The following is a 26,825-nucleotide window of genomic DNA, read 5'->3' on the forward strand; positions in this document are numbered from 1 at the left end:
ATAGAGATTGCCAATCAAGGGACAAGAAATCGTTGTCTATAAAATCATAGTTGCCTTTTTTGAAGTTATAATTGGGGATTACATCATTGTGATGATTTTTGTGTGGGCATATGTTAAGACAAAAGTCAATCATATTGTGGTCACTGCTGGAAAAGGGTTCTTTATTTTGTATTTCATAAATTAAATTCAAAATATTGCAGAAGATGAGATCGAGACAGTTGTTTAGTCTAGTGTTGTTGGTTACTAGTTGTTCCAGTCCCAGATTTGTAACAGCATTGTAGAAGGTTGCGTGTATGGGTTCAGTTGTCCATTCATTTAGGGTCCAGTCAATGTGAGGTAGATTGAAGTCACCAAGAAAGATAAAAGCATGTGGACAGGATGCTGCCCATGTTAGTAGTGTATTTAGCTTGTTTACATGTTCGATGTCATAATTAGGTGCTCTGTAACATAGTAAGAATCGAAATGTGATATTTAAGGATAGTTCACAGATGATGGTCTCAGGAAGAGCAAGCTCCTGGGTAACTTGGATGTTTTTTAGATGTAAGGACTTTTTATAGAAGATAGCAACACCACCTCCTCTACGAATTTCATGATCTGATCAGTAAACATGATAGTCTCTTACTGTGGTAATGGAGTTAGGGAGAGATATGTTGAGCCATGTTTCACAGACAAATATGATGTTGAATTTAGCCATATTTAGTAAGAGGAAAAATTCAGGTATTTTATTCACAAGGCTTCTTGCATTGAGTAGCTTGGATTTAAAGCCAGCAGTAGTTGGAATTGAGGTAGTTAGGTGCGTGCGTGCCTAGTCTTGGGTGATGGTGGATTGGTTGAGGTAGGGTTGTGGTTGAAGGTTAAAGCTGAGTTGCGGGTTGTGTGACTTATTTTTGATACAGTCAGCATGGTAGTCAATGTACAGGTCCTTCTCTCCATTGTCTAGACATTTTTTGAGTTCAGTGCGGAGTACACAGGAGAAGGCACATTGCTGTATGGTTAGGTCAGGGCGACAACAGAGGTTCTTATGGTTTGTGTTGGTTTTGGCGAATGAATTTATAGTGTAAATGAATTTACATTTGCTTGATTCATTTTTGCAAATGACCCTGCAGAAGTGTGGGGTCACAGAGCCGTCTCTGTTTTTGAGCTCTCGGCCAATGTGGGAAATGTCAAGTATTTCATCAGGGGAGATGGTTGATGCTTGATAATCACTGATGATGTTTCAGACAGTTGTGATGTCATCATTATCATTGATGTCCTCTAGACCAAATAATATAGCATTTGGATGTTTCCATTCACACTCAACAGCTTCTCTGATGAGGATTGGGATATCATTATTTGTCTGGCTTATGTTTTTTTGTGGATTGGGTTGTGGATTGCATTGTGGTTGTTGGGTAGAGATGTGGTTTGTAGCTATTAGATGTTCAGGTTTTTGCGTTGTGTCTTTTTTTTTCAAGGCTGGATAATCTTTCTTTTAAGGCATCCAGGGATGCTACTATGGTGTCAAGGGATGTTATTCATGTGTCAATGGTATCAACTCTTTCCAACAGATCCAGTTTGGGTCTGCATGATTTGCAGAGATATGAAAACTCATTGGATGATTCTAGGTATTGAATCATTTGCTCGGGTAATCCCTAGCAGTCATGATGAGCATATTTGTTACATAGAGAACATTTGATGGAGTTTTCATTATCCTTTAGAGTTTTGTAGCATTTAAGGCATGTGCAGGAGTCTTGTGGTTCATTGGTGGGGATTACTTTCTCTTTAGGTTGTGGTTTGGCATTGAATTTTTTTCTTGGCATTCTGAAAACAGGGGGCAAATGCCAGAGCTGTTATACTTTCAGAAAATAGCTCTTCAGTTTATAAGAGACAATTAACTAGTTCTTTCTCTCTCTATTTTAATTGCATTGACTTCTGGAACTGATTTGGGAGGAGCAACCAGTGGCCTTATTGAATAAACAGAAATCACTGGGGCCCCCAGAATACATGTCAATAAGCTCCTTTCTATTTCTTTATAAACATTTTGTTTTCTGTAAGATTGCGTGAATGGGTGAACATTCAGTGTTGAAAACTAAAAGGGTAGGGTTTAGTTTTAGATTGTAAAATATTTCTGCTTGCCAACATTTGTGAGTGATAAAACTTTTTCTCTCTCTTTTTTTCAAAGAAAATTTCAACTTTAATGTTAGCTGCTTATATGCATAGTAATTTCATTATATCACTTTATACTCTAACTGCTTGGGCAGGTAGAGAGAACTGTGGATCATTTCAGTGAATTTTCTCATTTCTGCCTGTTTTATTAATATCATTATTCAAGTACAAATGGTCATAATTTAATGATGTTGAATATCAGCCCTTACAAAGTGCTTAATGTCAGAGAATGAAGATGGGAAAATAAAGTATTGTAAAAGAGAAATTAAATTATCGCATGGGATCAATTTTAAAATATGTCCATTGTTCTTTTGTTTAAATGCACTTACAAGGATATCTATATTTCATCTCAGAATATGGCATTTGTCCAAAAAATATAAGAAATTTTGATATGGTTTTAAAAATGATATTAGTCCTCAAACTGATATGGGGTTTCTCTTGTATTTATTCATTATTTTACTATGAGACTTTCATGATCAAAACCTGATTATACTGGAAATATGTGTGAAAGGTAATTGATTCTAGAGACATGATTAATACTAGCGTTTATTTCAGAAAAAAATCATAGTAATATTAAAGTACCCAAGTTCCTCTTAAGAAGCTCAAAGGATGGATGAGAAGCTAATAGCCTTCTGGAATCATATTGTTAATTTACCATCATAACAGAACATTGGGTACAATTTTGACCTCTAGTTATTGGCATGTTGATAGGCAATGTGTAGTTAATCCTATTGATAATAACTCTTAGTTTATTTATAATTAGCTCTTAGAATAAATTTTCAATCAAATTCATGAGAATTCTCTGTTCTTTTTGTTCCCTAAACCAGGAAGTATGGTAAGCTTTTTTAACTTTATTCATCTACTTTTCTTATATGTAATGCTTTCTTTTTTAGAATATTGCATTAATCAAAAAGAGATTATTTTTAAATCTATTTATATAGTGATTTCTATCTGTCCTTTCAAAAAAAAAAAATGAGCTTCTTTTTATTGATGCAATGTTTTATTTCAGTCTTGAGAAAATTAAGAGCACCAGCATGATTTCCTCCAAAAGAAAGGAAGAAATGATTTTAAAGAATTGCAACTTAGAATATATTGATGGAAAATAACTTAGACTTTATCTTTCTAACTCCAAATATTTAATAATTATTCCATATTTATATTTCAATAATTATTGGAACTGACAGTTGGCGTTTTTTTCAGAATAGTTTTGATTTTTTGATTAAAAAGATTCAGTTATGATCATTCACTAGTGAATATATTTGGAATTATAACAGAATTACAGCATTGGAAGGGACCTTGGAGGCCTTCTAATCCAACCCTCTGTTCAAGCAGGAGACCCTATACCATTTCAGAAAAATAATTGTCCAGTTCCTTTTTAAAAACCTCCAGTGATGAAGCATCCCCAATGTTGGGATGCAAGTCTTTCCACTAATTAATTGTTCTTACTGTCAGGAAATTTCTCCTTAGTTCTAGGCTGCTTCTCTCCTGTCCTCAGGTTGTTCTATCCTTTGCTTCTTGTCTTGCCTTTAGATGCTTTGTAATGTAGATGGATACTTCTTTGTGGCAGCCCCTTAGATATTGGAACACTGATATCATATCACTGTAGTCTTTTTTTCCATTAAACTAGATGTTCTTGCAACCATTATTCTTAAAGAAAGTTAATAAAAAATTGTTTCAGTGAATATTGAAAAGGAGAATAGCAGTATAGGAAAGGAGAATAGCAGTATAGCAGTAAGAACTGGTTTTATCTGAAGACTTGTAGATAATAATGTCTCATTTTAAAAAAAAAAACTACCAATCTAGCAAAACTTCTAGAATCTTTAGAATTGTAGTAAATAGGTAAAATATCTAATTAGATTACTGAATTGATAGCCAAGACTAGGATGCTGAATGTGTTGTTAATCAGCCAATTATTTGATTGCTATGTATATTTTAACTGCTGATTTATATTGAATGAATGAATGAATGAATGAAATCCTTATCCCCATGCTGAATTGGATTTCTTATTCCAGATGAATTATATAAATGATTTTGAAACAGACTTCTTTTAAAATAGCTGTCTTTCTGTTTTTGTCAGTTACTACAAACATCCTGAGAGGAAAATGCATAACCAATCCACAAACTATTACTTTCTGCTCATGGAATTCTCAGAAGTACAAGAACAGCAGCTACTTTATTTCTTTGTTTTTCTGGTGATATATTTTGCAATTCTAACAGGAAACTTCCTCATCATCTTTGCAATAATTTTCAACCATCAACTGCATACACCTATGTACTTCTTCCTGCTGAACTTGGCCATACAAGACCTTCTGGCCATTTCAGTCATTCTGCCTAAATCCATGGCCAATATTCTCATGAATACAAGACACATTTCTTATTTTGGATGTATTTGTCAAGTTTTCTTTTTGGTCTTCTTTCTGGGATCTGATTTGTGGCTCCTCACTGTCATGGCATATGATCGCTATATTGCTATTTGCAATCCATTACAATATGAAAAAATAATGAACAAACAAGCTTGTATTTATATGATTTTTGCAGTTTGGATCAGCAGCCTTTTTAATGGATTGTTGAATGCCTCTTTTGTCTTTGGAACCCCTTTTTGTTCCAACATCATCAATCAGTTCTTCTGTGAAATTCCAAAGCTCCTCAAACTCAGTTGTACAGGGTTAAACAAAAATGAAATCAAAGTACTTATGGTCATGTCTGCTTTAGGATCTGTTTGTTTTTTATTTATTCTTTATACTTATGTATGCATTTTCACTGCTGTGCTGAAAATTCACTCATTGGAAGGAAGGAAAAAGGCAGTTTCTACTTGTCTACCCCATGTTATTGTGGTTTCCATATTCTTATTCTCCGGTTTCTTTGCTTATTTGAAGACTTCCTCCACTTCATTGGACTTCATCTCAACTTTATTATATTGCATTATCCCACCGTTTTTAAACCCTATAATCTATAGTATGAGAAATAGAGACATCAAAATTGCTTTGGCTAAAGTGCTAAATATAAGGAAAATGTACAAGAAAATATCAAACCTCAAGTGTATTTCTGGATAAAAAAAACCTCTATATACTCCAATCGCAAAAAAAAACTAGGCTGCATTTATTATTACTTGTACAAGTTACTTGTAAACTGATAAGTGCCATATTGATACATGTTAAAATGAAAGAAACTTACAATACTGGGGAAATTCTTCCAGAAATAGCACAACATGCCTATTTTTTTCTGTTTCCACAAGTGAAAAAGGATTGTCCCAATTAGTAATTGGATGGAAAATTCCAGAATATTGTAGGAAAAGGAACAATGAATGGAAACTAATCAAGGAGAGAAGCAACCTGGAATTAAGGAGAAATTTCCTAACTGTGAGGACAATTAATCAATATATAATTATACTCATAAGTTTAAAAGTTAAAAGCCCTGGAATATAGTATTTTAAAATCTTAAATTTTAACCTCTTAAATCTGTTTAAAATTAAATCTGCTTAAAATGGTGCTATTTTCCCTTGACAGTTATTATATCAAATTCTTATGTATAGATTATGTACAGATCCTGTAACATCATATGTTAGCTTCTGCGAAGACCTATGTGTACCAACAAGGAACCTGCAAATATATAGTAACAATAAACCTTGATTCACAGCTAACGTAAGCAGCTACATCATTCCAAAGAGGAAGCCTATAGAAAAGGTGACAGAATGCTGTACAACCAGGCCAGAAACATATTAACAAGAGAGATCAGAGCATCAAAAAGAAACTACTCTGAAAAGTGAAGGAATCAGTTCTCAACAAACGAACCAGCAAATGTGTGGAAAACTCTTTAAAACATCACTGGCTACAGCAAACCTCCTTCCCAGGCAGAAGGAGAATAAACAACTAGCGGATGACCTGAATGTGTTTTACTGCAGATTTGAAAAGAAACTACAGCCACCTATCTCCACAACCCACATCTCAAACACACCAACAACAGCCAAGCCTCCTACAACTGGATCCAATCCATTGGGCTAACAACCTCTGGAGATCACTGTTAGGAATTGATAGTCACCTAACAGTTGGGTTGGAAATATATAAACCAGGATAGACATTTAATACTGTCTCTTTAAGAGACTGCTAAAATTGTAATTGGGTATGGTTCCTCAAACGGCTATAAGATGGAGCCAGAAACCTGGGTTGTTCTGTTCTATTGTTGCTAGTTGGTTGACATTCTGATGTTTGCTGTTTTTGGTTCCTGCATTTTTACCTATTGACTGTTGCTGATTGTTGTTCTTCTTGGATTAATGTGAGTCTGATTACTGAACTGTTTATGATACTGGACTTTGTTATTTGGATTATCCCTGGACTGAAAACTGACTGCTATAACTGGAAGGTTGTTAGAAGAGGCAAGAAGATGGCTTGATAGGGACCAACTGAGGAAGAAACAACCACAAGAAGAGGATTTGTCTTCAATTGACTATATTGTTAGGAAATGTTTTTCTTGTGGGGCTAGGGGACATAGCTAGATTCTGTAGAAGGGCAAATGACAGAATACTAGTAATCACCAGAAGGCTAAGAAGAATGTGAATTTACCTATGTCTAGTAATTCAGCTGTAAACCATGATTTGTGGGTAGTTGATAGTGGAGCATCGCAGTGCATTACTAGAAATAGAGAGAGGTTTTTAAAGATGTCCACAAGTAAGCAACATATATCATTGGCAAATGGATGGAAGATAAAAGCATCCGGTGAAGGTACTGCATATTGTTCATATGTAAATGAGCATTTACCTATGTTGTATGTACCTAAACTGAAATATAATTTATTATCAGTAAGGGCTTTAGTTAATATTTATTATGTAGTAACCTTTAAGGGAGATAACTGTATAATAGAGAAAGAGGGTAAAAGTGTTACTGCTACTTTAGGGAATGATTTATATGTGATACATGATGACCAGATGCAGATGGCTAACTCGGTTTATAACAATGTTAAGCCACATGATGAATGTGTACATTTACTGCATAGACGTGTGGGGCACATTAATTTCAAAATGCTCAAACAAACTGTTGAATTGTCAGAGGGAGTAAAATTAAAACCCTGTAGCAAGTATTTAAACTGTAATGCCTGTAACCAGGAAAAAAGCAAGATTACTCCTGCAAACAGACGAAATGGGTTTAAGACCAAGAAACCTTTAGAGATTGTGTTTGCTGACATAATTGGTCCTAAGAACCCAGTTTGGGAGGTGCCTGCTATGTTTTGAGTATAATGGATCATTATTTATGGTACGATTTCTGCTATTTAATGAAAAACAAAACAGAAACATTCCAAAATTTCTTTAATTGGCTAAGGTTTGCAGAAAGAAAAATGAAACATAAGGTAATTACTTTAGTAACAGATAATGGGACTGAGTTTATTAATAATAGATTCCAAACAATGTTAAAATTGGCTGGTGTCAAGCATAAACGTTCTGCACCTTACAGGCCACAACATAACTCATATATAGAATGAAAAGGGAAAATGTTAAAGCCATGGCTCACACTATGTTATTTGATTCTGGTTTGCCTGAAACACTGTGGGGTGAGGCCATAATGTGTAGCAACCATGTGTTAAATAATGTGGTGAACATAACAACTGGTGAATTGCCATTCACTCATTGGCATGGCAGAAAACCACATTTAAGCTACCTACACACATTTGGAGCTCCAGCATGGATGCAAATTCCCTCATCAGTAAGACTGAAAGGGCAACATAGAGCTAGGAAATTATTTTTCGTAGGTTATGAGGCCAACCATAGATTTTTTAGATTTTGGGATCAAGGCACAGCTAATATTTACTGTAGCACTAGTGCTAAATTTCTTGAGCATGTTGGGTGGAATAAACTGGAACAGGAATCCAACAATGATGTTATTATTGACACCCAAGTAGTCCCTAATGATGAAATAGTTAAATCTTTGATAGCCATTAAAGAGGAAGAACAGGAACAGGATGAGGAGGAAGAACAGGAACAGGAGGAAGTAGAAGAACAGGAGCAGGTGGAACAGGAGAATCCACCAGTAAGCCCTGTATTACCGAGATGTTCAACCTGAGTAACATGACCACCTGATAGATATCAGACTAGCGTTGTATGCCAAGTGACTACAGTTCCTGGTAATTATAATGAACTGAAACTGTATCCTGCTAAGGATCAGGTTGCTTGGCAGGAAGCAATGGATAAGGAACTAAAATCCTTACAAAGGTTGGAGGTTTATGAAAATGTCAGGTTACCACCAGGTAAACATGCCATAGGGTGTAAGTGGATTTATAAACTTAAGACAGGTGTGGATGGGATTGTTACCCATAAAGCCAGGTTAGTAGCACAAGGGTTCAATCAGACAGCAACAACTATAATGAGGTGTTTGTGCCTAGTCTGAAGGCTACTACATTATGAGCAGCATTACTGTGGGCAGCTAAAGAGAAATGCATTATAAATCATTTAGATGTAGAGATGGCATATCTGCATGCACCATTGCAACACACTATATATTTAAAGAAACCTTTACGTATCAAAAATGATAATACAACTGATTGCTGGAGATTGAAAAAGAGTCTTTATGGCTTAAAGCAATCAGGATATGAGTGGAACCAGTATATAGTTAAGGAATTGACTAAGATAGGTTTTGTAGCTGGCATGGCTGATTAATGTTTATTTAAAAAGGAAAGTGATGGTGTAATTTCATTGTTGCTATTGTTTACTGATGACATAGCATTAATCACCAAAACTGAGCAAGAAGCTACTGAAATAATTTCACGATTGGAAAAGAAATTTAAAATAAAACAGTTAGGTGAAATTAAACAATATCTTGGTTTAAAAATAAATAAAACTAGGGGAGGATACAAAATCTCACAGGCAGATAAAATTAACCAATTACTAAAGAATTTTAAAATGGAACTTTGTAAACTGGCTAAAACACGGATAAGCCAGGAGTTTAGCCATAGTGATGTACAAAGTCCTGTTTTTGATAAAGATATTTACCAGTCCTTGATTGGAAGCTTATCTTATCTCCGTAATTGGTCAAGGTCAGATATAGCATATAGTGTTAACCAATGAGCTAGGTTTAATATTGAGCCAACTGAAAGGCCCTGGCAAGCTGCTAAGCGTGTGATATCTGAAGATCTGAAACAAACAATGTATTATGCATTATATTTGGAGCCTAAAGATGAACTAAGTTTAACTGCATATGCTGATGCAAGTTTTGCTGCATTCGTAAATATACGTAAATCAACATCAGGTACTGTGGTGTTATTAGGAAAGGTGTTGATTGGATGGAGGTCTATTCAACAGAAACATCTAAGTTTGTGAATAATGGAGGCTGAATTCTCATGTTTGTCTTTATTATGTACAGATTTAGCTTGTTGATGTTAGGTGTATAATGAAAGCAGTAAACTCTAGAAAAGCTGCAGGACCTGATGACATTCCTGGTTGTGTAGTAAAAGAACATGTGGATCAGTTAGCCAGGGTGTGGACTGAGATTTTCAATAGTTCTTTGCTACAATCTATTGTTCCAACTTGTCTGAAGGCTTCTATTATTGTTCCAGTATCTAAGAAGTCACCTGCAAATGCTTTAAATGACTTCAGGCCGGTGGCATTGACTTCTGTGATAATGAAGTGCTTCGAGCAGTTGGTTCGAAAATATATTATTTCTTGCCTCCCCGTTACCTTTCACAATTATCAGTTTGCTTATAGAACAAACAGATCTACTGAGGATGCTGTCAATACTGTTCTTCATACTGCCCTATCTCATTTGGAGAAAAAAGGAATGTATGTCAGAATATTATTTGTTGATTTTAGTTCTGCTTTCAACACAATATTACCCCACAGATTCATGTCTAAGCTTAAAGATCTGAAGCTACCGGACTCCATATGTTGGTGGATTCTGAATTTTTTATCACATCGTTCACAAAGGGTTAGGATGAATGAACATATCTCTTCTGTGAAGATCCTCAATACTGGCACTCCTCAGGGCTGTGTATTGAGTCCACTTTTATTCACTATTTATAAGTCTGATTGCACCTCTATTCATCTGAGTAATAAGATAATTAAGTTTGCAGATGATACAACGTTGGTGGGGCTCATTTCTGATAATGATGAGTCTGCATACAGGGATGAAGTTCATCAGCTGTCCCTCTGGTGCAAAGTAAACAATCTTATTTTTAATATAAATAAGATGAAGGAATTCATAGTGGATTACAGGAAGAGCAGTTCGGATATCCAGCCGTTGTATATCGATGGTGTTTTGGTAGAACAGGTGGAAAATGTAAGTTTTTAGGTATCACCCTGAAACAAGATCTAACATGGGGGGCAAATACTTTAACCCTAGAAAAAAAGGCTCATCAACAACTGCATTTTTTAAGACTTCTTAAGATCACAACAACTGCCAGAGAGTCTGTTGGTTGCCTTTTATTGAAGCTCTATAGAGAGCATTTTATCTTATTGCCTCTGTGTGTGGTTTAGGAGTTGTACAGAGGCAGAGAAAAGGGCACTCCAAAGAGTGATAAAAAGGGCACAAAAGATCAGCGGATGTCCTCTTCCCTCTTTGGAGGAGTTGTATAACATGGGATGTAGAAGGAAGATAGAAAAGATCTTGAGATATCCTTCACATCCAGGCCACTCGTTGTTTGAGATCCTACCATCAGGAAGATGATATAGAGTGCTGAAAGCCAGGACAAGTAGATTTAAATATAGCTTTTACCCAAGTGCTGTGATTAAATGTGGTTAAATGCAGAGTTATGAATCTGGTGGTCTTAACATATATATATCCTGGTTGTACTGTTTTTAACTGTTATTTGTTTTAATTTGTTTTACATTGTTATTTGTATATGTCTTTTGGTGTTGTTCAGTTGTATGTTGTGAAAGAGAACCTTATTTCGTTGTTCTCAGGTTTCTGAGTACAATGACAATAAATTTTTCTTATCTTATAAGCAACTATTGATTGACATGAGAATTGATGTAACAGATTCTATTGTTGTTTATGAAGAAAACCAATCAGCAATACAGTTGGCTTCCAATCTTGCTGTAAAAACAAGATCAAAACACACAGATTTAAGATACTTAAATGTGAGACAATGTGTACAAAGTAAAATGATTAAACTGGAGTACTGCATGTCAGAGAATAACATTGCAGATCATTTTTCAAAAGCCCAAGGCTCTATAAAGCATAAGGCTTTCTGTGAAGGTTATGGACTTAAACTGTAAGGTATTATATATTGTCCTACCCAAAGGGGAGAATGTTAGGAATTGATAGTCACCTAACAGTTGGGTAGGAAATATATAAACCAGGATAAACATTTAATACTGTCTCTTTAAGGGAATGCTAAAATTGTAATTGGGTGTGGTTCCTCAAACAGCCATAAAATGGAGCCAGAAACCTGGGTTGTTCTGTTCTATTGTTGCTAGTTGGTTGATGTTCTGATGTTCACTGTTTTTGGTTCCTGCATTTTTACCTATTGACTGTTGCTGATCGTCGTTCTTCTTGGATTAATGTGAGTCTGATTACTGAACTGTTTATGATACTGGACTTTGTTATTTGGATTATCCCTGGACTGAAAACTGACTGCTATAACTGTGTATGACTTGGACTGTTTGTTGGACTTTGATTAACCGTTTACTGGAAGTAAAACCTACATTTTACTATTCAGTGTATCTGTGTGCTGGTTGTGTGTTATTCAATACCACTCTCACTACATCTCCCTGTGTACACTCATTCTTCTAACAGGGAATTATCTCAACAACCACAGAAAAAAAGTGCAAGATCTACTACACAGAAAAAAGCCAGGAAAAGCACCAGGGCCAGACACAGGCTTAAAAGTCTGTGCTGACCAATTGGCCCCCATCTTCACCCAAATCTTCAATAGATCACTAGAGATGTGTTATGTTCCTTCCTGCTTCAAATGTTCTACCAACATCCCAGTGCCAAAGAATCCCTCCTTCAAGGAACTGAATGACTACAGACCAGTTGCTCTAACATCTGTAGTTATGAAAATCTTTGAAAGGCTTGTGCTATCCCACCTGAAAACCATCATGGATCTGCTGTTAGATCCCATGCAGTTTGCATACCGAGCAAATAGATCGACAGATGATGCTGTTAACATGGCTCTGCATTACATCCTACAACATCTTGAATCTCCAAATACCTATGCAATAGTGGTGGTATTTGACTGGTTCTGCCTAGTTCTGGAGAGCTGGTAGCAGCGATGAGCAGTGAAGATCAAACCGGTTCTATTTGCTGCTCGTGTTTGGCCCACCTGCCCATCTGGGCTCCCATACTCACTTTTATGGCCAGAATTCAAAGCACAGCTGCTTTGCATGGTGCAGAATAGTGCCATGCGGCAGCTGCTGCAGCAACCAGCATCATGCAGGCTTGTAGGAGGCAAGTTAGAACGCCTCTGTGTCTGCACAAAGTGCATGTTTGGTGCGTGCCTGCATGCAAAGTGTGCATGCGTGCAAAGCGCATCCACCAAGCCACACCCACCAAATCAGTGGCAACTTTATTTGAATACCATCACTGCTATGCAAGGGTCCTCTTTGTAGACTTCAGTTCAGCATTCAATACCATCATTCCAGACACTCTTCTAAGTAAATTAGAAGTAAATACCAACTACCAGTACCTGAACACACTTGTAAGTGCATCATAAACTTCTTAATAGACAGGAAGCAGCAGGTGAAGCTAGGCAGAATCACATCTGATACCTGTATAATCAGCACAGAGGGCTCCCAAAGCTGTGTGCTATCTCCACTTCTCCTTATATATCAATGACTGCATCTCAAATGATCCATCTGTTAAAATACTGAAGTTGGCTAATGACACAATAGTGATTGATCTCATTCAAGACAATGATGAATCTGCATACAGACAGGAGGTCATACAACTTGCCTCATGGTGTAACCAGAATAATCTGGAACTGAACACACTCAAAACTGTAGAAATGGTGGTAGACATTAGAAGAAACCCTCCCATACTACCACCTCTTAAAATAGTAGACAATACAGTATCAGCAGTAGAGATTTTCAAATTTCTAGGTTCTACATGACTTACAATGGACACCTAACATCAAAAACATCATCAAAAAAGCACAACAAAGAATGTTCTTTCTGCACCAACTCAGAAAGCTCAAACTGCCCAAGGAGCTGCTGATACAGTTCTACAGAGGAATTATTGAGTCTATCATCTGCACCTCTATAACTATCTGGTTTGGTTCTTCAACCCAACAGGACAGACGCAGACTTCAGAGGATAATTAGGACTGCAGCAAAAACAATTACTACCCACCTGCCTTCCATCAATGACCTGTATACTGCACGAGTCAAAAAGAGGACTGTGTAAATATTTACAGACCCCTCACATCCCAGACATAAACTGTTTCAACTCCTTCCCTCAAAACGATGCTATAGAGCAATGCGCAACAGAACAACTAGACACAAGAACAGTTTTTTTCCCGAAAGCCATCACTGTGCTAAACAAATTATTCCTTCAACACTGTCCAACTATTTACAAAATGTGCTATTAATTATTACTGTTAATCTTCTCGTCACTCCTTATCATCCCTCCCCTCTCACTTGTGATTGTAGGACTGTAACTTTGTCACTTGTGTCCTTAGGGTTTATATTGACTGTTTCCTAGTATCATTTGATTGTTGATTGTACATTATGATTCTTGATTCTTAACAAATGTATCTTTTCTTTTTTTTAAAAAAATTGTTTTTAAAAACAAAGATACACATACGAAACATAAAAACATAAAACCATCTTCCATTTTATATATGTACAGTGTGTCAGTTGGTTACAAAACTTTTGTGCTATTCTTTTGTAGTCATTTACTCACAATTTATATCAATTTTCACATAGTCAAATTAACATATGCTTGTATATTTATCAGTTATTAATCATCCATGACTAAACTACTTATTCCATCATTTTATATGAGATGTTCCAAGTTTTATCTTAGAATTTATATTATACTTTCAACCAATGGTTACATATTACTATATGATGTCTTATATCAATCTATTAAATTTCTATCACAAATTATTTAGTCTATTACATTACCATGACTTTTTGTCCAACCATTAATGAAACATATCCCATATCATATAAAATTGTTTATCTTCTTGTTCTCTAACTTCAAATGTCAATTTACTCATTTCAGCACAGTCCATAATTTTCTTAATAACTTCCTCCTGCATAGGTATTTTATCATTTTTCCAGTTCTTAGCAAATACAATCCTAGCCACTGTTAGTACATTTACAACCAAATATTTCAACTCTTTGTTGTATATTTCTGGTATAATTCCCAATAAAAATATCTCTGTTTTAAAGTCTATATGTTGTTTTATCATTTTTCCAACCATGTGTGGATTTTAGTCCAATATTTCTTTGCATCCAAGCATGTCCACCACATATGGTAATATGAACCAGGTATCTGATGACACTTCCAACATTCGTCTGATTTATTCTTAAACATTCTCGCAAGTCTCATTGGGGGTAGATGCCACCTGTAAAACATCTTATACAAATTTTCTTTATATGCAGTTGACATTGTCATTCTATCATTTTGAGACCACAATTTTTGCCATTTTTCTAAATCAATCTCATATTTTCCCCCAAGCAATCATAGTTTCTTTAACTTGTTCCTCCTCCAATTTAAATTCTAATAAGTTTTTTAATTACCTTTTTATCAGTACCCATCAAGATCTTATCTAAATCAGTCAACTTGTCGTAAATATCTTCTGCCTTTTCTTATATCTATAGATTCTGTTAGTTCTCCATTTACGATAACTTTTGCAGTTTGTTCATTTCAATGGCTTGAATGAATTTTTTACCGAAGCCCATTTGTTCCAATTGCAATAACATAAATTGCCAACTCACATTGTTGAAGGCTTTTTGTGCATCTAAAAGCATCAAAGCCATTTGATTCTCACGATGTGCCTCGTAGTATTCCAGAGTATCCAAAATAATTCTCACATAGTCTTTGATTTGTCTCTTTGGTAGGAATCCATTTTGATCAATATGGATAAAGTTATTTAAGTATCTTTTTAGTCTTTCTGCCAAGATTGAAGCAAATATTTTAGTCTGAATTTAATAGGGATATAGGTCTGTAATTTTTAACTTGCTGCAGGTCTATATCCTCCTTCGATATAAGTGTAATGTATGCTTCTGTCCATGTTTGGGGTATTTTTTTCTTTAACATACCTTGGTTCATAACTTCTAATAGGTGAAGATTCAGTATTTCCTGAAAGGTCTTGTAAAATTCCACTGGTAAGCCATCTGGACCTGGTGCTTTTCCAACATTCTGGTTTTTTTAAAGCTTCTGTTAATTCCATCATTGTTATATTCCCTTCTAGCATTGTTTCAATATCTTTAGGTATCTGAGGTAAGTTTGCTTTCTGTAAATATTGCTTGACTTTTTCTTCTTGAATATTTTCCTGAAAATAAAATTTCCCATAGTAATCTTGTATAATTTTTTTCTTCTCATTTCCATAACATGTACGTCCTTCTTCATTTATTAGTTGGCCAATCCTTCTTGATTCTCTCTCCTTTCTCAATTTATAGGCTAGCCAACTGTCTGGTTTATTTGCATCTTCAAAATAATTCTGTTTAGCATCTTTAATTTTTTGTGCTAGTTCTTCTTTTTCCATTAGTCCCATTTTATGTTTAATTATATCCATTTTATTTTTAATGTCTCTTTATGTGGGGACTTCTGTAAGTCTTTTTTAAAAATCATCCTCTAATATTTTGAAAGTCTTTTTCTGTTTTATATTTCTTTTCCTTGTATAGTCTATTATCAAGCCTCTTGTGTAGGCCTTCATTGTGTCCCAAAGGTTCTGTAGAGATGTATCCTCTTTTCTATTTTCTTTAAAGAAGAACACAAGTTCTTTTTCTATTTTCTGTTTAAAGTCTTTTTCTTTTAATATCATATTATTTAAAGTCCATCTGGATCTCCTCTTGTATCCTCTCCAGGTAACTGTCATTGGGTTATGATCTGCCCAAGTGCTTGTTTCTATTTTGATCTCTTGTATATTAGCCAGTAGTTCTGCTGACATCCATATCATGTCTATTCTAGACCATGAAGCATGCCTGTTTGAGTAAAAGGTGTATTGCTTACTCTCCACATTTCTCTCTCTCCATGCATCTTTTAAGTTGAATTCTTCTGTTATTTGAAAGAAGGATTTTGGAAATATCTTTCTATCTTTCTTTGTTGATTTCTATGTTTTGTAATCCAACCAATCATTAACTATTCCATTAAGATCTCCCATCATACAAATATTAACATAGTCCAATTCAATTATTTTCATGTGTAATTTCCTGTAAAATTCTTCTTAGTTCGGAGCATAAATTGCAATTAAAAGTGTTTTAACATTATTGTCCATTATTTCCACCATCAAAATCCTTCCATCATCATCTGTATAAATTAATTCTGCCGAAGTTGTGTCTTTAATATATAAAACCACACCTCTTTTTTTAGATTGTGCCAGCAATGTAAATAATTTCCCTATTTTTTTTGTTTAAGTATATATTCATGTTGTTTTTAAATATGTACTTCTTGTAAGCAAATTATATCAAATTTCAATTTCTCTACTTTATGAAATACTTTTCTTCTTTTAGTAGTCAAATTAAGTCCATTTATGTTAATCGTAATCAATTTTCTTTTGTCCATGTTAGGCTTTATGAGGGGGTTTTATTGCTCTAGTGGGTCATAATTCTGGTTGCTCTCTGGTTACGCCACCTACTGCACCTTCTTCTTTCTCTTTTTCAATTACTGCTTTACATTCCTCTTGGAGTTCAATTAGTGACTCTGCCTTTCTAGCTTCTTCCTCTTTTCCTCTAAAATATTCTAAGTAGAATAGCTCAGTTTTTTCAACTGTGTCTATGTTTTTGTTCCTGCCAGGTGAACAAGAGGCCTTCTGCTATCAGCCATCTATAATTTACTCCTCTTTTAAGTAACTCTTTAGTCAAGAATAAATATTCTCTTCTCATCTCTCTTACTCTTCTTGGTACCTGTTTCAGCACCACAATTTCTTTATCTTTGTACTTTAAAGTTTTCTTCCTTGCCACCTGTAGTATCTGTATCTTAATAATCTTTTTAGTGAATCTAATATGAACTTCTTTTGGTAGACTGTTTCTCATTACGTATCTTGTATACACATGGAACACTGCGTCCATCCAATCCATCATCTTCTCTTTGGTTATCTCTAATGCTTCTGCAAGAATTTCTGTCATTATTTCAGCAAGATTTTCACCTTTTCCTTCTTCTACATTTTGAAATCTTAGGTAGAATTCTGATCTGTCTATTTCCCATCCAAATGGTTTGCATTTGCGCTTCTCAATATTACTCAATTGAGTGTCAATACCTCCAATTTCCTTATCCCTTTGTATATCTTCTTCTTCAATTTTCTTAATTCTATCCTCATATCTCATCATCTGTTGAATGTTCTCTACTTTCTCATCTGTCTTTTCAGTTCTTTGCTCAATATTCTCAGCTCTTTGCTCAATATTCTCTATTCTCTTTTCAATCTTCTAGATTCCTTGCATAATCATCTGTAATGTCACTTCCTTCTCTTCCTCCTGTAGTAAAATTGTCTGTATTGCCCATTGTCCTCCAGATCGTGAAGAGGCCATTGGTATTGAGGAAGCTGGTGCTGTTGTCTTTCTGCTTTCTGCTCAAAAAGAAAAAAAAAGGAATACAGGCAGACAGTTGCCACTCTCCCCCCACCCCCCAAAAAAGGGGGTAGGGAGAAAAATCTTCAGGCACTTATGTACCTTAATCCAATTATTTCTTTTAATAAAAAATAGAAAAGGAAGAAGTTAAAAAGTAAAAAAAAATACGTTCCAGTTTCTGTAATAGAAGGTTAAAATCCAAACATAAAAATCCAAACTTGGGGGGGGGGGAGAGGTTGAAAAAGAGATGGAAAATAATCTAGAGTTAAGCCAGCTGCTGCCACTAAGTATCCAAGATCTTTAAAAATAAAACTCAATGTTTCTGGTTCCTGTATTTTCAAGGTCACTTCAATCTTCTTTCTTTCAACTTCAGCTCAAAGCTCTAATTATTTAGTTTCATGGATGAGCACTTGTATAAACAATCTACCATGCTCATCCCACTATCTTTTCCACTTTCACTCTGCCCCCCTTGTATCCAATACCAGAAACAAAAAGAGAAAATTGAATCCTTCCTCTTTTTTTGAAAAAAAAAAAAACAACTCAAATCCAAAAGAAGAGTCTTAATCAAAACATACTTTCAAAAATTATTTAAAAATAAAATAAAAATAAAAACAAGGATGAAAATTTAAAAGAGACCAGTCCAGTTTAAAATTCTGTAGCTTTACCAAATTCAAAGTTCCAATACAAAGAAAAAAGAAAAAAAAAACTTTCACTTTAACTAGTTTAATTTTGCCACTTAAACTCTTTCCTCTTCACTTTTAATTTCACTTTAAATCTTTCAGGGTGTTCTCTTCAAGTAATAATAAGTAAACGTTCATCTCATCAAGCTGACACACTTTCCTTCAATCTCTTCTGTTCCGGAGCTGTCCCAGCTTCAGCAGCTTGAATGGCTGCCTCTCCACCGCCAGCAAAAGGGCTTTTCCTGGATCAACCAGGGACTTTGTTATTTCCCTGGGATCGACAGGATGTGCCCTCCTCAGTCACCATCTCTACAGGATGGTTTAGATCTGGTAGGACCATCCTGCAATGGAGATATCAGTGGCAATCTTGCAGCTTCAAGATGCTGTACCACTGAGATGCCAGTTCCGCCCCCTTATCACGAATGTATCTTTTCTTTATGTATACTGAGAGTATTTACACCAAGACAAATTCCTTGTGTGTCCCATCACATTTGGCAATATTCTATTCTATTCTATTCTATTCTATTCTATTCTATTCTATTCTATTCTATTCTATTCTATTCTATTCTATTCTATTCCATTCCATTCCATTCCATTCCATTCCATTCCATGAAATAAATTCACTGTGCTTTCTTAATTTTATCCTGGTTCCTAATTTCTTTTTTTTTTAATTTTATTGGTTTTTTAAAAAAACATAAACAAACAAAACATAAAAACATCAAGCTATCTTCTATAGGTGTACATACAGTGTGCGGTTGGTTTACAAATTGTTTTATGCTTCCATTTTGTAGTCTTCAATTACAATTACATTACATATAATCTCATATTGTCAATCAAAAATTAAATACCTTAATATCATCATTAATCAAACATTTGACTATACTTTTATTCATTCATGTTTTATAAGATAACCATAATTTACTTAATTTATTTTATAACAGTTCATATTATCATCCCAAATCTATCCTAAAATCATTTTGTAGTTATAATAAGAAAGAAGTACATCTTTATATATTTATTATTTTCTAAAAATCTACATATTTCATACTGTAATTTGTTGTCTAACCATTGATAGAAAAGATCCCAAATTTTATAAAATTGTTTATCCTCTTGTTCTCTAATTTTAAATGTCAATCTCCTCATTTCAGCACATTCCAATATTTTCTTAAAGATTTCCTCCTGTGATGGTATTTTCTCATTTTTCCAATTTTTAGCAAATACAATCCTAATTGCTGTTAATACATTTACAATCAGGTATTTCAGGTCTTTATTATATATTTCAGGTAAAATTCCCAATAAAAATATCTCTGGTTTCAAGTCTATATGTTTTTCCGTCATTTTTTCCAACAACATGTGGATTTTAGTCCAGTATTTTTTAGCATCCGCACAAGTCCACCACATATGGTAAAATGAGCCAGGTGTCTGATGACATTTCCAACATTTTTCGGATTTATTCTTGAACATTCTTGCTATCCTTGTTGGGGGAAAATGCCACCTGTAAAACATCTTATACAAATTTTCTTTATATGCAGTTGACATTGTCATTTTATAATTTTGAGACCACAATTTTTGCCATTTCTCTAAATCAGTCACATATCCAAAATTCTTCCCCCAAGTAATCACAGTTTCTTTAACTTGTTCTTCTTCTAGTTTAATTTCTAATAGATATCCATTAAATTTTTTAATCACCTTTTCATCAGTACCTGTCAAAATCTTATCTAAGTCAGTCAGTTTATCATAGAAACCTTCTGTTTTAGAATCTTTCATTTTAGAATCTTTCATAAAACCAATTCATCTTTATACCTTGTTCCTCTAGGGTTTGCATAGATTTAAGTTCACCCTTCTCATTCAGTATTTCACCATATCTAACTGTTTGTTCCTTTTTGTATATTATTTGATATGAGAATGCTTCAATAGTTGATAACCAGACTGGAATTTTCAAATAACATTGTCTTTTAATCTTCTCCTAGTTTAACCACAGAGACCTCCTTATGTAATGTCTTCTAAAATACCCCTGTTTTAATTCCTTTGTACCATAAAAAGCATGCCACCCCAACAACAGATCATGTCCTTATAATGTCAACAATCTAGCATTTCTTAGTGTTATCCATTCCTTAACCCACATCAGATTTGTAGCTTGGTAGTACAATTCCCAATTAAATAAATAAATAAACATTTTTTATTTAGCTAGCTAAATAAATAAATAATAAAGTGTGTGTGTGTGTGTGTGTGTGTGTACACAATTATTTATGAAGTTTTAAAGTACTTTTTCCCCCATCAAATTAATAGGCAATACTTTTAAATGCTAATTTTTCTTTTCTCTGACATATACAAAATTGAAGGATAGAAGCTCTTTACTATAAATAAGCTATTTTAATTAATCTCTTAGGAAGAAAATTTGAAGCAATTATTTGTTTCCAAGTTGTTCTTCAAGCTTGGTCTCTAATTAAGGCATGTAAATTTCAGTAAATAAATCTCATTAAATGAGACAATCAATTTATGTTAAAGTTTATTGAACTTTAACATAAAATTCACTCGTTATCTAATAAGATTTACTTTTTAATGTTCACCGTAGCATTATATTAAACTTAATAGAATTATGCTATTTTAGTTTATTTGATTATACAGATAAGTCAGAGAAAAAAATTAATATTCTTGGGATTATTATGTTTTCCAATTAATATTAATGAGAGTAACTATCTTCATTAAGTATCTGTGGTCCCAGAAACAAAATTAGTTTTTTCTTTTCTATCAGTTTATCTGAGAATGCTGAAATGTATAATATGAAAATCATACCTAAAAAAGAGAATGTAATAAAGAAAATGTTGAGTAGCTCCAGTGTAGGTTTTTCCAATTTACATTAACAAATATCCATTTAATTCCAGTTATTTTAGCAGTGACATAGATTCTTCATATACCACCTGGTTTCTAATAATATCTATATATTAGCAATGAAATATCATAGAAGTATTGTGTTAAATTTTGGAAGAATTCACTTTGGTGAATAATCTGGAGATAGTTGGCAAATATTAAATAATGTCAGGAGAGAGTATGTAAAAGAGAATGTGTCATCAAGTTATTTCTTGGTGATGAGAGATACAGATACAGTATATAGAGATAGATGGATTGATGATAGATAGATAGATAGATAGATAGATAGATAGATAGATAGATAGATAGATAGATAGATAGAAGACAGATAGAATATAGATATATAGCTATAGATAAATAGATATAGATTATATATAGCAACAGTGTTTCCTCAAAAATAAACACTAACCAGAAAATAAGCACTAACCAGAAAATAAGCCATAGACTGATTTTTAACATGCTCATAATATAAGCACTAGTTAAAGTTTGTCATTACTGGGGTGGCTGGGTATGGCCAGCACTTGAAGCAATGAGGGCATGGGGGCTGACAGTATCTGGTAATACCTAAGCCTATGCAGTGCAGGTGACGACAGGTAATCACCATGCAGGGGATTAGCTGTCTAAGTAGCAGGTAGAGGCAGAGGCAGGGGAGGCATGAAATCCTGTCCGTGGGCCAGAATGGGCCAGTGGTGGCAGAGGCCCATCTTCATGCAGTCTCGTGGCTGCAGATGGAGGCAGAGGCACAGGGGGGAAGGCAGGTGATCCAAATGCATTGCACAGGCCACAGGCAAGCTGAGAGATAGTTGGATGGTGTGGGCAGCCAACCACACGAGGCTTGTCTTCACTTCTCTCGGCTTGCCTGAAGCCTGCACAGTGTGTTAGGATCTCTTGCCTTCCCTGTGCACCTCTGCCTCTGTCTGTTGCTGGTGCCACTCCATGAAGATGAGCCTCCTGAAGCCACTTGCCCACTCCAGCCCACCAACTCTTAAATTTCCCATGGGCCATGCAGCACATCTGGATTGCATACTTCCCCCCATGCCTCTGCCTCTGTCTGCTGCTCAGACAGGTAATCAACTCACCTGTCCTGTGTGGGCTGAGGAAACCCAGAATGTGCCAACCAAAGGGATGGTGGGCTGCAGCTGCTGCCCTACACCATTGGTCCCCACACCTTCACCGCCTTCCCACTGCGCATCCCAGGCAGTGGTGTACCTAGCAGGGCTGACACCCTGATATTGTATTTTCCTGAAAATAAGCCCTAATGCTTATTTTGGAGCCCCCAAAATTATAAGACCGGGTCTTATTTTTGGATAAACATGGAATACATATGCACATACACATGCACATGCACATAGATGATACAGATACAGTTAAACCTTACTTAGCATCCCTAATTAGGTTCAAAACTTCCATGGTTAAGTGGCATGGTAGTTGAGTGTGATGTCACATGACCGTGCTGCTTTACAACATCATTTACAATATTTTCAATTAAAGTCCTTAAGCAAGGACTGGCACAGGTCATTAACCAAAGACTTCATATGATTGCTATTTTTACTTTTCTGCTTGTTCTCCCATTGACTTTGCTTGTAGGAAGTGGCAAAGAAGGTCAAAAATTGCAATCATATATCTCAGAATGCTATGACAATCAGGAATGCAGCCTGGTAGCTGGTAGGTACGATTGGTACCTTGTAGGTACGATTGGTGCACTTATACACACCCTCTACAGGCCTCTTAGAAGGGGGCGAGGTCAATAGTTGACAGTCTAACGTTAAAGTTTTGGGTTTGGGGGGAAGAAACCACAGAGTCAGGTAGAGTATTCCAAACATTGACCACTCTATTGCTGAAGTTGTATTTTCTGCAGTCAAGTTTGGTGCGGTTAACCTTGAGTTTGTATCTATTGGGTGCTCTTGTATTGTTATGATTGAAGCTGAAGTATTCATTTGCAGGTAGGACATTGCAATGTATGATTTTATATACTATATTTAGATCGGACCAGAGGTGGTGTAGTCCTAGGTTTTCTAGGTCTAGAGTTTCAAATCTGGTAGCATAAGGTATTCTGAAATGAGTAGAGGAGTAGAGAACTCTTGTGAAATATTTCTGGACTTTCTCAACTGTGCTAATATCAGATACGTAATGTGGGTTCCAGACTGATGAGAGGTATTCGAGTATTGGTCTAGCAAATGTTTTGTATGCTCTAGTTAGTAGTGTGATATTACCAAAGAAAAAGCTACGTAGGATTAGGTTAACAACTCTTAATGCCTTTTTGGCTATGTAGTTACAGTGGGCTCTAGCACTTAGATCATTAGAGATGAGTACTCCAAGGTCCTTGACGAAGTTTGGATGTACCTACAGATAGGATCTGTGGAAACCAAAACCAGAAAAAGCAAATTACCCAAAACAATAAGGAAGCTTCAATCCAAAAAGAAATCACTTTGGCAGAAAAACAAATCTGGTCACATTGCCAACTTCAAAAGCCGATACAAAAATTTATGCCACCAGATAAAAGCTAAATGCACCAATTATCACATTAAACAAGAAGAAAACCTTCTATGCACCAATTCTACCTGTGCTTTATACAATTTTATAAACAACAAACTAAAAGACCCAAGGTCCATCCCACCCCTGAAAGGACCTAATGGTAAAGACTGCAATGATGACACTATTAAAGACAACCTCTTTAACACATTCTTTGGCTCAGTATTTGTAAACAGCAATGGATCATGCCCAGTATTTCCTAGCTGAACCACAGACAACTACAATGATCTAATACATATCAATTTTACAGAAGACATTGTTGAAAAAGCACTGCGCAATCTAAAACCATCCCTATCTATTGGACCAGACGGAATATATGCCTACTTCTTAAAAAAGCTACCCACTGCCATAGCCGAACCTCTAAGCATAAACTTTGAAAAATCTTTCAGGACCAGCTCCTAGCCAAAACTATGGTCACAAGCCACGGTCATCCCCATCTTCAAAATGGGAGACCTCAGCCTAGTTGAAAATTATAAACCAATCTCTTTATGCTGCATCACCTGTAAAGTCATGGAATCAATTATTAACCAATCCATTATCCTCCACTTAGAAACAAACAACCTACTCTCTAATAAACAATTTGGTTTTTAGGAAAAAACTATCCTGTAATCTGCAACTCTCACACTGCAAAAACGTATGGACTACACAACTCGATTAGGGCAAAGCAATAGACACAATCTTCATAGACTTCTTTAAAGCCTTTGATTCAGTGGTACATGACAAACTACTCCTAAATCTTACGGTATCTCTGGACACCTGCATTACTGGATAGAAACATTCCTGTCAAACAGACAACAAATGGTCAAAATTGGGAGAGTCCTATCAAATTCTGTACCTGTCAATAGTGGTGTCCCCCAAGGCAGTGTTCTAGGATCAACTCTCTTCATACTCTACATAAATGACCTCTGTGATCATATCAAGAGCAACTACGTTCTCTTTGCTGATAATGTAAAGCTATTCAATACCACAGACAATCCTGTTACCCTTCAAAAAGATCTTGACTATGTATCAGAATGGTCAAACAAATGGCAACTTCAAATCTCAACAAATAAATGCTCTGTCCTACATATTGGCAAAAAAAAATCAGAAAATAAAATACAAGCTGAATAGTCAAGATCTTGTTGAGGATCCAGACTCTGTCAAGGACCTTGGAGTACTCATCTCAAATGACCTAAGTGATAGAGCCCACTGTAACTACATAGCCAAAAAGGCATTAAGAGTTGTTAACCTTATCTTACGTAGCTTTTTCTCTGGTAATATTACACTAATAACTAGAGCATACAAAACATTTGCTAGACCAATACTCGAATACAGGTCATCAGTCTGGAACCCACATTACATATCTGATATTAACGCAGTTGAGAAAGTCCAGAAATATTTCACAAGAAGAGTTCTATACTCCTTTACTCATTGCAGAATACCTTATACCACCAGACTTGAAATTCAGATATAGAAAACCTAGAACTATGCTGCCTTCGGTCCGATCTAAGTATAGTATATAAAATCATACCTTGTAATGTCCTACCTGTCAATGAATACTTCAGCTTCAACCATAGTAACACTAGAGCAAACAATAGATACAAACTCAAGGTTAATCGCACCAAACTTGATTTCAGGAAATAAGACTTCAGCAATATAGTGGTCAATGTCTGAAATACTCTACCTGACTCTGTGTTTTTTTTTCTCCAAACCCCCAAAAACTTTAACCTTAGACTGTCTACTATTGACCTCACCTCTTTCCTAAGAGGACTGTAGGGGGCATGCATAAGCGCACCAACATGCCTACCGTCCCTGTCCTTTTGTTTCTTTGATATATTTTTTTTCTTATATGTATCCATGTATTCATAACTATATTTTTACTTATACCTATTATCTTGTAAGCAATTGACAAATATAAACAAACAAACAAACAAACATTTGTTTCCTTGTTTAAATTAAGAAAATTTCCAGAGACTGTAAAAGAAGACGGGGGATACACTCTCAATTTTACAAGATTCTGTTTAATATAACCTCACAATAAAGATGCTTCTGGTTGTGCTTCTTTTCATGTTTACATTTTATGCAGATGGATTATCATTACTGTTTTCCCCCTCAAAATTCTTGCCTCTAATGATGAGGAGACAGAGGCATAGAATAACAGAGTTGGAAGGGACCTTGGAGGTGATCTAGTCCAACCCCCTGCTTGAGCAGGAGAGTCTCATCCAAATATTAGCCTCTATCGAGGATTGAACTCACACCTCCCAAATTCTGAGATGAGAGCTCCACCTCATGTACCTTCTTTTTCTCCTGATTCTCAAACACCCTAATGAACTCCCCTTCTCCTTTCCTTGGCAACATATCTTATACGGAGCCTATGTTTGACTTCTTATCCCTACAAACTACAATGTATATGCTGTGGCATCATTAACAACCCCCCCCCCCACCAAAAGAAATCTCAAAATCCTATTAATTTCTATTTGTTAAAATAGGTTTTAATGTTGTTTCCCCATTGAATACCATTTCCCCAATAGCTATTAGGTTTTTTTTTTCACTGCGTTTTCTATTGACATGTTTTTCAAAATCTTGCCCCTCAATAAACTCAATTTCTTTTTTTTTAAACATATGTCATCAGCATTTTTAGAATTATATATTTTTCTGATATTAAATATCAATTTCTGTTGGATAGCTCTGGAAGCACTATCTGAATTAATTCAATGTCTGAATCAAAGTCTTGTACTGACCTAATTTATGAGTGCTCCTTTACATTGTACCATGAACATATGTAGTTGAAGTTAAAATAATTAATGGAATATGTGGGGGTGGGGGGGAGAGAGAAATTATATCAATGTATGACTAAGTCTCTATGGCTCATACATCTCTTATTATTGATCAACATTTTTTTTTCATAAGTGGTTCAATACTAATGTTAGAAGTTAAATATTGCTAACTCAAGCTTTTAACTTTGTA

The 26,825-nt window shown here is 35.2% G+C and overlaps 1 protein-coding gene and 1 long non-coding RNA gene across 2 annotated transcripts in view; one reads left to right on the top strand and one right to left on the bottom strand.

Moving 5' to 3' along the window:
* Positions 1 to 26,825, bottom strand: part of LOC148124208 (uncharacterized) — a 465,649-nt gene that overhangs the window by 355,433 nt on the left and 83,391 nt on the right. The window lies entirely within an intron of this gene.
* LOC113448509 (olfactory receptor 14J1-like) lies at positions 4,245 to 5,195 on the top strand. Its single transcript, XM_026719226.2, has one exon. It carries the CDS (start codon positions 4,245 to 4,247, stop codon positions 5,193 to 5,195), a length of 951 nt encoding a protein of 316 aa, XP_026575011.2.

This window comes from Pseudonaja textilis, chromosome Z (assembly GCF_049901715.1).
Source record: "Pseudonaja textilis isolate UNSWEBS1 chromosome Z, rPseTex1.2, whole genome shotgun sequence".
NCBI classification, from domain to species: Eukaryota; Metazoa; Chordata; class Lepidosauria; order Squamata; family Elapidae; genus Pseudonaja; species Pseudonaja textilis.